Raw genomic sequence first — 12,627 nt, forward strand, 5'->3', positions numbered from 1 at the left:
ATTATTAGTTTAAGCTTATAAATGTTCTGCAGTGACCCCAGGGAACTAGTGTTTCAGTATCTGAGGTCATGCAAAATGCTCTCTTCATTTCTACCCTACCTACACAACAAGGTTTATTAACAATGAAACAGTTTGAGTGCATATCTATTTGATTTTTTCTTTCTTCAGGTTAAATGAAGAATGAATTTTCTCTTTCTTCAGGTTAAACTTGCTTACTATACACTCAAGGATTTTTCACTCCTTATTAAATCCATGGGGTGTGAAGAATTTGTGCTTTTTAGAATACAATATATACTTCACTTTCAAAGCAACTTAAAAGGGAACAATGCTCCTTTTTTTTTTATTAAACTAGAACAAGTCTGAGTGAACTGTGATGACCCAAATAATAATGTTTTACTAGCATTTAAACAGCTGGAAAATTATGAAGAGAAACTGAAGTATGTTACCTAAAGAACAAAAACCAACCAAAGCACCAGTACTTGAGTCATACCACAGAGATCAGAAATCTTTATGAAAGAAAGTTACCAGACATGAATTATCAAATACAATTTCAGAATAAAACTTTAGTTAATAACCAAAAATACAATAGCAAACAAACCAAAAATACAAAATAATGCAGTTTGCTTTAGGAAGTTAACCTTTAAAAATTGACATTTAAGTAGCTCTAATGTCAACTAAACAATTGGTTTTAATAAACTGTATTTTTTAAAGTTACAAAACCAAACAATTGTACTTTATATTTCAGTTGCACTTTTATTTCAGGCAGTGACACATATGTTAATATAGCTCTCAGATATATATTGAACAAACATCACATTTCTGACAGCTGGAGACATTAGCCTCTCAGTAGGACAGCACTAGAAACTTTCAGCTCATTTGTGAAGTATGTTTAACAAGTTCTTTAGCTATTATAATAAAATAAATTGTTGTAACTGCTTTCCAAGGTTTCTATTAAATCATGAAGTAGTATAGCAATGAAACATGATAAAAGCTTTCAAACTGGCCAGCAGATTTAGTTTACAAAATCTGAAATATATAGAGGATTTCATACAAATATAGCAAAGTTTGACTAATAAAATTTTCCAACCATATGTAGAATTGCTTCATTTTTATCTCTTGTACCTTAAGGAATCAGAAAGATACACAACTGTGTAAAAAAAATTACTGAGCTTAGTAAAATATGTTATTTCCTTATTTCCTTGGTGCCTTTTTTTTTTTTCTGTTTTTTGTTTTGTTCTGTTTTTTTAATCTTTGTTTGTTTGATTTTTTTTCCCAGTAAGGGCAAATTTCTCAGCAGTATTTTCAGACAGATGTTTTACTTTAACACTGCCTTTTTGTTTACCTGTAATCTGAAAAAATATACACATATACCTAAGTTTAGATAACTAAGGAAAGTGAGGCTTTGACATCAGTCCTCACCACCACACAGAATTTTATGATGATGACCAAGATAGTGGTATAAATTATTCTCTATGGCCAAGAAGCAAAATATACATTAAGGACAACTCTGAATCCCATTTCTTTGAATAAGCACTGGTTCACCCAAGACCACTAACTGTCCTGTTTCTAGCCAGGGAAAAGTTAATTTTTACAGTAGTCAGGAGGAGGCATTCCTAAGACCCAGAGGTTATTCTGTACCTATCATTTTCAGGGAACAGGGGAAGGGCTCCCTTCTGGGTCAGCATAATATGGCCAAGGGAGTAGGCAAGGATCTTTTTCTTGGAGGTTTCTGTGTGAATCTGATCTGCCCTGTAAAACCTGAATGCTGAGCTATAAGGCACTTGGACAACACAATGCTTGAAAAGCAGCCCCAGGACTACAGCAAACCCCCACATCCACAACTTTCACTTTCGAAGTAGCATATATAGTAGTATATTTGCTTTGTGAGTACATGATGGTGTCTTTTCACTAAGAGACAAAGTATCTGCATGGAAGTTTAACTTATCAAACTCTGATCAAATAACAGAAATTAACAGAAGACAGTTTGAAAATACATAAGCTTCAGAAACTTTATAGTTTCTGATTAAATCTAGATCATTAAGAATTTTTTTGTCAGTGTAGAAGAAAACAAACACTTTCTACAACTTTCTGGCAATGAATTTTACAGGTGCCTCATCTGACTCTAAAACTGTTCAATTTCTCTTGCTTTTGTTAGAGTGAGAGCAACCTCCACCTGTGACACTCTCCACCATTTTCATCTCACTCAGTCTTCGTCTTCCAGTGATGTGAATTAACATTGCTCTCTTACATATGCAGAACATGATAAGAACGTCTAGAGATAACAGCAGAAAATATTAGGAGAAAACTGAAATACAGTAAGATTTAAGAGATGAACTTCAAGAACTAAAAGACTAACCATAAAGACAATTTCCATCACCTTCCTTATTATAATGGAGACAGAAAAGTAGTATTATTGATTGTGATAAATACTAGAAACATTTAATAATTTTCAGCACATTTAATAAAGGAATGCTTAGCCACAGAAAAATTGAGGCCAAGAACTGAACACAAATGAAATTAGGTCAACATTTCCTGAAAGAAGAATAGTTTCTCTAAGTTTTATTTACATTAAGTATATTAGTAAGGACTGCAGGGATTTAATTTTAAGTAGTATTTTTCTTACAGAGTTACAGAGGCAATTTGCAGATTTCCACTAGTTGCCAGTGAAAATTTCTGAAGGAATATTAAATATTCTGCATTTTAATACTGCCAGTTGACATATCTATCTAATACAGAATTAACTTCTTAAAGCCTACTAGCATCAGCTTTTGCTGAAGCATGAACAGTCAACAAAATTGAGCTTTATTCTGAAATAGTGCTACTGTCTGTGTATTCCAATAACAAAAGCACACTTATCTCTTGGATCCAACAAAATAGCCAGCAAAGTAGAAAAGATGGTCTTTTTTTCCTTACTTTGAATTAGATTAATTCCATGAATTTTAAATTGTTAATATAGTAAGAAGTGCTGTTTTCCTTTTTTCTTGTCATTACACACAGATTATAAAAGAAAATTTTTGTGTTGTAAAAGCTAGGTTCTCCAAAAGCTTTCATAAAACAGGAAATTAATCTGTCCAAGTATTCCCAAACTGTTGCAAAAAAGAGCTGAAATTTAATTGTGATGTTTCTTTTTCCTGAAAGCAGCACTTCAGAAGTGTAGCTGACATCCTTCTGCATTGTGTAACAATAACACTGATAACAATGCTTCCATTTCAGAAGCGCAAGAGAAATTATTGAAATTACACTCAAACTTACTCCTTCAACATACATTAAACAAATCACAGAAAAGGAAGCAGCCAAGGGGAGATAAGCAAAACAATTTTTAGTAACGCCTTCAATATCCTTTATTTTTGTTGTGGTTCTCCTCCCTCTCTGCCTGTGAGGTGAATGCTCTTGGCTGTTCTCTTACCCATTTAAGTGCAAGTGCTGCTGCACACAGACAGCAATTTGCTCCCTCCTGCCACTGCTTCACCCAACTCGCTTTCTGGGACACCTCAGTTCCCCATCCCCCAAACACACCCCAGAAGGTTTGCATTCTTGAAGATGCAGCATCTATGGCTATGCTTTGGTCTTGAGCAGGACACGACATTTTTGGTTGTTTCTTGAGATAATGACTATACTATAAAAATCACTTCATTACATTGTAATGCTCATAAGCAGTTATGTTTCCATCACAGAGATACTTTGATTGGCGAGAAGTGGGGAAGACAGCTGTAAAATCACAACTATCCCCATCTTTTAATGTGTTAAATAGCATTTATTTCATTCCAGCTTATCTTCCTTTTCAGTCTCTCTTCACATCTGATTTTGTTATACCTGACATTTTGTCTTCAGCAACAGAAGAATATTCTGATGCATGGCTGGAATCAGGAGAGACAGATGTTTGACTTAGCTCTTAAGTGTCAGAAGTGCTGTCTCTTATCATTCCTCCTGTCTCACTTACTGCAAACATAGAGCCTCCTAAAGATGGATCATTGCATGTGCTAGGAACAGAACAAGCTGTGTCCTGAAACTGTACAGGCTCAGGTTCATCCTCCCTTCTATGACACACACAGTTGTTTTCAGTAACAGATTCCTCATCCTTTACCTGTTTTTTTTGTTTTGTTGTTGCAGTGAATTGAGTGGAAGATACATTCTCATATTCAACAGGAAGGACTCCTGAACATAAAGGCTGACAAGGAGTGTTGCCATCACCAAGCCTTTCTGCACTTTCAGTGTTTTCAGATGAGTTCATAGGCAAACATAAGCCATCGCATTTTGGATGACTCTGAAGAGAAGCAGGTTCTGCACACTCTGCAGCTGGAGGTTTCCCTAGATTTAGAAGTGTTTTGTCAGGAGATTTCATCTTCTCCTTATCCATTTTTTCTGTTCTGTTTCCAGAAAAAAACATGGAAGAAGTCAGCAAATCAGAAGTATTTCTGAGAATGCCTCCAAATGAAAATACTGGTGAAGGCAATGGAAAGTTGCTTTTGAAAGGAAATGCACAATTACTGGTGAGAAGAGGGGTGTTGGAGACATCGTTCACCCCAGCTCCAGTGCTGGTTTCTGAAGTTGTGCTGGATTCTGAGGTGTGAGGTTTTTGTTCCCCTACGACAGATGGTTTCTGTGTACCATATCCTCCAAGTTCCTTTGTACAAGGTGTTTTTCCCCGCATGCGAGAGGTTTTTTTCTCAGATGGCTTCTCAGATTGGCTAAAAAATGAGGAAGATGGTAACACCTTACATGAATTGCTAGCTTCTGATCCTGCAAACCAATCTCTTTCTGAATTGCCAAAGGGAAACGAAATATGCGGTTTCTCACTTTCTGCTGAGTCTAAATTAGGACTTGTTGAAGCATCACAAACTATGTTTTCAGTTTCAGGACCATATTCATCCTGGTTATTGGTTTTATCCACCTTATCACATCTCCCTAAATAAAACTGAGGGAAAGCACATCTCTTGTCTTGCTTTTTAAAGGAAAATGTACCTCTATCTCTACTAAATCCTGGTAATGAGTTGTTAAATGCACTGAAAGTAAAAGGTACTCCTGAAGGTCTTTCTGCTGAAACATCCACAGATTCTGAAGTTGAAGGAGTAACAGCCACTGTTGCTGCTGGCTTTAAGTCCACTAAAGTGGTAGAATTTGAGTTCATTTCCTTGGAAACAATACCTGTTGATGCCTGTCTTGGCCATTTTTCTTTAATTAACACGTCTGGAGAAGTTTCTGACAAGGCTGGAGCGGATACTTCCTGGCCACTTCCTTCATGAAATAATTTTAAGTCACCATTTGTTTCAGAAAAGATCCTACTTGTGGATGGGATGCTATGAGCACTGCTCCCAGAAGAGTTTCTTTTGTCAAAGCCACCTCCTCTTTGCATGGTTTCCACCTTTATTTTATATGCCTTATTTGCTTTGGTAGGTGAAGATATAGAAGAAGTTCCTGAGGATTTATTCTTGGAAGCCTCAGCAGTTAAAAATTTATACATTTTATTTGTAGGAAAATTTTGAGTCTTAAACACATTGGTGAGCTTCTGAAGTTCCATATAGTATTTGTAACGTAGCTCCTAGAATTACAGAAAAAAAAATCACATTATTGAACATGGCATTTGTGTATTCAGAGATTATAAAACTCACATGTGACTGAACCTGAAGAAATGTTTTCCTATATTCTAGAGAATTTCTAATGTATTTTTCCATTGCTACTGGAAGGCAACAGGACACAAGTCATTACAGAAAAAAGTGCTTTACAGACAATTGAACAAAATGCATATAGAACCCTGATGACAAAGAAGGTTTTGAAAGAGAAGACTACAGAAAACTGTATTCAAAGTCACAATCAAAACCAAAAATAGATAAAATCACTAACTTAGATATTGAGCAACAAATTCTCAAATTCTCATGAAAAATAGCCATCTGAAATTAAGCTAGGTAGTGGGGGTTTTGTTTATTATTATATATAATTGCATTCTTAACAGCAGTAGAAAATAGATATTTTCCAAAACAATGCAGAAAAAAAAAAATCGGTATTTAAAGGACCAAAGCAACTTTTTAATTCAATCATCTGCCACTGGTATTCTCAGAATATGCATAATGTGATTCACTGCCAGCCATGTTTCAGTAACTGTAACTAGAATCATTCTGTGCAGAACAATACCCAGCCACCCACATGGAGCTGCTAGTAAGTAAAAAAAAAAAAAAAAAAAAAAAAAAAAAAAAAAAAAAAAAAAAAAAATCTAGTTGCATAACTGCATCATTTGAAATGGAACAAAAAAGAGACTGAATTCAGTTTCATGTCAAATTATTATGTGGTCTTACAAGATGGAACTCTATTCTCTAGAAAACAGAATACAGGCAGATGACTGCCTCTTCAAATAGACACTAGGGAAGTTTATTTGGATTAGAAAGCTACAGATGTGACTCAAAAAGCCACATTAAATATAAGAGCAAGTATTTCAAGTCAGTAGTAAGATTAAGTTTCAGCTTACTAAAGGCAAAAAAAGACTAAAGACTAAAATTCTGACAGTTTTAATACCTAGTCAGATTTCATTCTAGAATTGTAAGGGTAACTTTCTACTGAGGAAACTGAAAAGCATTTTAAAGCTTATTTCGAAAGTTGCATCACAACAAATAGTAACTTAAACATACTTAACAACTAATGTTCAATCATACCTCGTGGCTCATATTTTGAAATGCTGACATTTCTGATATTGACATAAAGCGAGTAGGGATCCTTCTACCATCTGCTTCGTCCTGTCCTGTTACAGGCTGAAAAATATTTTGCAGCAGACATAGTTCATTTTGATAAGCCAAAATGGACAAAATAGTACCATGCTGAAGAACACATAGCAAATAACTTACAAAAAACGTGTTGGGCATATTCTTCTGGTCTGGCCACTGCTTTAAGGTATCATTAAATATGGTTGAGCTCTCATTTCCTTCATAAGGTAGCTCTATTAGAAAAAAAGCATAAGGATAGTGATTAATTACAGAAAACACTGAAAGGTTCCTGTGCATCTAAACAGATTTCACTTAGGGCACTATATTTTTGTTCTAAGTGAAACCCTAGTCCTTGTTGAATTTTCTGTGATATACAGCAAGAAGCCCATGTAATACATTTATTTAAATGCTGGAAATGCCTGGCCTTACAAAAAACCTAACACTTCCTCCTGTGAGGTAAAGGCACTTAATGTGAGCATAGCCAGCACTCGCATGACACCACAACAAAGGCCTGTCTAGTTCAGCGACACACTCCTAACAGCAGCACTATCAGCTGGATTTCAAAAGTACTGCAATTGCAAACATACAGCCTAGGAACCTGCTAGAGAAAGCACATTCATAAATGCATTTAAAAACCCCTCATGAATTTATCATCCATTTCACTTGCTCAGATGCCTTCTTGCACGTGTTTGCGATGCAGGTTGTTTATCAGCAATTGGTCCCACAAGTTCCAGATTTCTAGACTTCCCAAAACTTGTCTTAGTTAAGTCCTTCTTCCCCACCTTGAACTATGTCAGCATCCACAGGTGTTAACTGCAATGCTAAGATTTCATTAACTACAGACTTGATATCTATCTTCTTTGGCATATACACTGGTGGTTTTTCCCAGTTGGATGCTATATTCATCACATCAAGCTGAGTTTTCATTCTGGAAAAGGGAAAAAAAAACCAAACAACCAACCAAAAATGCAACTTGAACATTTTTATTCATGCTTACATGCTAGCTAGCTAAATTAGACCTGCCTAATATAAAAAAAAAAAAAAAAAAAAAAAAAAGGGAAATTGCTAGGAAGCAGAAGGAATTAGAATAATTCTGTCTACTATAAAATTTCAAGTTCTCTAGTTTTTTTACTTAGACTTGTTCACTTGAATTAGGTTTTGCAGTCAATGAAAACAGCAAGAAGTAGCACTGGTATGTCAGCAAAAAATTAGCCCCTCCATTTTCCTTAGTGTACATTGCCTGAATATGAATTATACTCCTTTAGAGAGCATTGTTAATGTCAGTCTGAAACACAATGTATTCTAAAGAACTCAATTTCCAATATTCTTTCTTAAATACAGGTTAAAAGGTTCTCAGAAATGTAATTGAGAACCCTTAGAAGACATTATAGGGTATGTGCACTATAACACAAAAACAAAGATACTGCAGAAACTCCACACATTCTCTTACACTGAAAGATTTCTGTAAAAGCTTCAAGCATGCTTCAGTGTTACTGAGTTTAAATAAGATATCTGAAAATATCCAATCCCTAAGTATTAATGAATTTATATATTTGCTTTTTATTAGGGAGATAATTCAAAAGCTTTATTAGCTCTAATTCCAGATAGTATGTAATTCAATTCTTGACACATTTTCTAAAATTTTGAATATTGGGCATCCAAAAATCTGAGATTATTATGATCTCTTAATTACTCAATACTGTTTTCATTTAAAATTGCGTATCTTATGATATCCAATATAGCTAATTTTTTTAGTTTTTAATCTTAAAAATCTAAAAGAAAATTAGAGAAGTAACAAAACATGAAAAAATATACCTTGTATTCAAGCCACAGGCAACCTATAAATAAAATGAGAATTTATAAGATATGAACATTTCTTCAACTATCAGGAAATAAATGCTTTATCAAAATACTTCAAAGACTAAAGTACCTGTCGTCATTTCACAGAACTATAGAAAATAATGCTGTTAGCATTAAAAAACAACCAAACAAATATAAAACCCCCAACCTAAACAAGTATGTCTGTGACAATTACTTATCTTGTAATAGTTTGTGATAAATACAAAAATAACTCCTTCAGAGCCCTTGGGCCAAATCATGGCCCATATTGTCACCTGATCAGTTTCAGAAGTTCAGGTACTTGTAAACATTCAAATGAAGGACCATTTTGTATTTCTTGGACAGGAAAGTCTCTGCTATGTGCTCTCAATATGCTATTATACTATTTAAAAAGCTGCCTTTTGGTTTTAAATCAGGCATATAATGGTGGTAAGAAGTGCAGTGCACTGCACTGTGCTCACATGAGACTTCCCAAAGAACACGTAATGAGAAGTAAAAAACTTGACTGGATTACAGCTGCTTCCCTATAAAAACCTGGTGATCTCACTACTGGATCTTTACACAACAAAATCAATGTACTGCTACAGAGGGCATTTATCTGGAAGCACCAAAGGACCCACTGCAGAAATCAGCAATATGCTGTTTCTTAGGAAAGCAAACAGTAAAAATCACCGATATGCTGCATATAAAACTTTCTCAAACTTTTCTAGAAATAAAAAACATTGTTATAAAAAAGTATGAAGTGTTAAGTAATTTTAATCTATATTTTTAATTTGTTGACTTTGTTTTTCCTGATCTATTATAATCGTCTACAATACAGTAGGCTCTATTTGAGGTCTTTAGACAATTGCTATCAAAACCAAAATGCCATCACCTCCAGGAAACACTGAGGATCACACTCATGGACAAGCTTTTCACAATCCTTCAAAAAATTCTCAATGGTCTTCTTGTGAGTTTCTTTCATTTTCTTCCAAATCTGAAATTCTTTCTCTTTTTTACCTCTTTGATTTTCAACATCTTCCAGTAATTTCTGTTTTTTCGCTTCTAGAGTTTTGAAAATTTCTCCAAATTTCAGCTCAATTATCTCCACATCATTTTTCAGCATCATCTAGAAGCACGAGAACACAAAAATAAGATGTAAATGCAATAGCAATGTCCACACAGAGTGACTTCTCTAAGTAAGGTCAGAGAACATCTATGCCACAAGGAGCACCTGTATGCTCCAGGTTGTGAATAAACTATCACTAGAAGAGAATTAAAGACATGCACACATAATATCCAGCATTTCTAACTCACATCTGCATCATTTGGTCGTTTTGAGATCTCATTCACCAGCTTCTCATTTATTATCCTCATTTGTTTCAGAGTGCTAAAGAAGGTTAACTGCAAGACAATTAAAACACGTAATTACAACTTTATCCTTCCATAAAATAAGTAATTTCAGTGCTTATCTAGAATCAGATTGAGACAAACAGTGAGCTACTGAAGAGGGTCCAGTGGATAACCACAAGGATAATCAGGGGTGTAGAGCATTCTCTTTCATAAGGAGAGCCTGCAGGATCTGGGCCTGTTTAGTCTGGAGAAGACTGAAAGGAGATCTCATTGATGTACATAAATATCTCACAGGCAGGTGCCAAAAGGAGGGTGCCAGACTCTTTTCAGTCTGAAAAGACAGGACAAGGAACAGTGGCGATAAACTAAACCACAAGAAGTTTCACCTCAACATGAGGAAGAACTTCTTTACACTGAGGGTGGAATAGCACTGCAACAGGCTGCCTAAGGAGGTTGTGTAGCCTCCCTCTCCAGAGACATTCAAACCCCACCTGGTCACAATTCTGTGTCACCTGCTCCAGGTGACCCTTGGCAGGGGTTTGGCCAGGAGGATCTCCAGGGTTCCTTCCAACCCTATACTTTGTGATATTCTGAACAATATGGTAAAAAAGCTTGTGATTCAAAACATCATTTAACGCTTTCCTGGATCAGTGCACAAACTTTCTTCTGCTGTTTCTCAATGTAATGTTCTTAGGCTCACCTACAATGCATACTGATAGAATGACTTGTTTTCCTCAGGCTTTTTAAACCCCTCCCTTCACATACATCTATCACAACATAAGATTTAATGGTATTATTCTAGTTTGGCAAAAAACTGTGTGATACTCACGTTTTATTTTTATGCCTCACATTGCTAAAACAGAGAGTTGTTCATAATCAATATATTTCTGTTTGAGTTTAAACTAATATTATTACTGAGTCTTCCTCCTTTATCTCTCTACAGTATCACTACATTATGTAGTAGTATGTCTAGTGCAAAGGATGTTTTCCCCTGGATTCCCAAGTGACATACAATTGCTGATGGGAAAGACAGAAGATAAATCAGTGTAAAAGCAACTTTTGTCTTAAAGTATAGTCAGTGCTTTATTGAAACTTTCATACTTGTACTTTTCATCACTACCTTGCAGTTGTTTCAATTACTGCACAACAGAATTGACACTCTGCATCTCAACTTGCACAGGGCATGAAAAGCTCATTCTATCCAAATAGTCCCTACTTTGTTAAAAATCACAACTTCTACAACCAGGCAACCAACCATTATGGCAGGCAGCTGCCCTCTTATCCAGACTACAAAGCATCTTGCTTATACATTTATTATTACGCACCCAAACTATCTATTCCTAAATATGTAATTATGTGTGACCCAAATTACCTATCACAGCTACAGAGCCTATAAACATTTGTGTGTGAGTTTTTGGAGTTGTTAGATCTTCCTGAATTTAAAGAAGCAACAATAACAAAACCAAACATCAACACCCCTCCCCCCACGAATGAAAGAGCAACCACAAAAAAAAAAAAACACCCACAGAACACAAAACCACCGACAATCACCCCAAAATAACTCTCCAGATCCTTCGGTTAAATCGGGCTCAGATCTGTTGCTGCTGTAATAGCGCCTGGTCCCCTGAGCGCGCTGCAGTCTGACGGCAGCCCGGAAAGGCACAACCCGGCAGTCCACCGACTCCTTACTGACCCAAAGCAGCACAAGCACTCTGCCTCTCTCCTACCCAGCACCCCGCGGGTTCTTCCCGTCTTTCTGAGTACAAACAACCCGTGCCCGGTGGGATCTCCAGGGGACAGCCCAACCTCCCAGCCAGGCCCCTAGAGCGGAGAGCGCCGCGCTTACTTTTTCTTCCTGGTACACCGTGTCTATGAGGTTGACAGAGTGGAAGATGCCCTGATGCTCCTCGGAGACGCACTGCCCGCACCCCGCCTGCCGGCACATGCGGCAGTAGAGCTGCACCGGCCGGCTCGGATGTTTCTGGCAGCTTCCCCCGAACGCCTGCGGGGAGAGCAGGTCGGACCCCGGCTTCGGCCCCAGCGCCGCCTCCCCGGCCACGGCGGCGCCCGCCGCGCCGGACCGGTAGAGCTTGACCACCTCGGCCAGGGTGGTGTTGACGGGCAGGGCGGCGATGCCGCCGCGGGGCAGCAGGCACAGCTTCCTGCACAGAGGACACGGCACCCGGGCGCAGGACGGGCCCGGGCCCGGCCCCGGCGCCCCGCGGCCCAGACGGGCCTGCCCCGGGCTGCGCTGCAGCTGCTGCAGGCGGGCGGCCTCGGCCGAGGCCAGGCACTCCAGCACGCAGCCCCGGCAGAAGTTGTGCGAGCACAGCGGCAGCGTCACCGGCTCCTCCAACAGCGACAGGCACACGGCGCACGTCAGGCTCGCCTCCATCGGCGGCGGCGGCGAAGGGTCGAGCGGCCGCCGCTCCTGCTGCTGCTGCTCCGGGCTCCGCTCGTACCACTGCCCCGCCGCTTCCAGCTCGAAGGCACCGGGGGCTGCGGCGGGGCGGCCACAGAACACGGGAGCGCCGCGCTCCAAACGCCGCTTCCGTCCGTCAACTTCCCTAGAAGTGGCGCCCGGCCGCGGGGGGCGGGGCCCGGAGACGAGCGCTGGCGATAGGCGGAGGCGCGAGATTGACGTTGCCGTTCTCCAATAACAGCAGGGGACACCAAGGGGCAGGGCAGGAGCGTTTGGGACCCGCCTCTTGCCTGGACCCTTGCGCCCGCGGGGTCCTAGCGCCGCCGCCGCCATTTTGTGACG

General features: G+C 38.7%; 1 protein-coding gene across 2 annotated transcripts; it reads right to left on the minus strand.

Moving 5' to 3' along the window:
* Positions 1-479: 479 nt before the first annotated feature.
* Positions 480-12,439, minus strand: LOC110484737 (uncharacterized). 2 transcript variants are annotated; one of them, XM_021555628.3, is made up of 8 exons: positions 11,710-12,439; positions 9,828-9,914; positions 9,406-9,639; positions 8,508-8,530; positions 7,475-7,620; positions 6,834-6,925; positions 6,645-6,740; positions 480-5,539 (listed from the first exon to the last, which is right to left on the minus strand). In XM_021555628.3, the coding sequence occupies exons 1-8, from the start codon at positions 12,256-12,258 to the stop codon at positions 3,893-3,895; spliced, it is 2,874 nt and encodes a 957-aa protein (XP_021411303.3). In that variant the 5' UTR covers positions 12,259-12,439; the 3' UTR covers positions 480-3,892. The 2 variants fall into 2 exon arrangements, with proteins under 2 accessions (XP_021411303.3, XP_085434121.1); XM_085577995.1 differs by lacking the exon at positions 9,828-9,914 and having other exon boundaries at positions 11,710-12,340.
* Positions 12,440-12,627: the final 188 nt, after the last annotated feature.

This window comes from Lonchura striata, chromosome 4 (assembly GCF_050655825.1).
Source record: "Lonchura striata isolate lonStrDom1 chromosome 4, ASM5065582v1, whole genome shotgun sequence".
NCBI lineage: Eukaryota > Metazoa > Chordata > Aves > Passeriformes > Estrildidae > Lonchura > Lonchura striata.

Coding starts and splice junctions, on each gene's coding strand:
- LOC110484737 (XM_021555628.3), bottom strand. CDS start 12,258: ATGGAGGCGAGCCTGACGTGCGCCGTGTGCCTGTCGCTGTTGGAGGAG. Junction 9,640..9,827: donor AACGACCAAATGATGCAGAT/GTGAGTTAGAAA, acceptor TCGTGCTTCTAG/ATGATGCTGAAAAATGATGT. Junction 8,531..9,405: donor ATCCTCAGTGTTTCCTGGAG/GTGATGGCATTT, acceptor TTTTATTTATAG/GTTGCCTGTGGCTTGAATAC.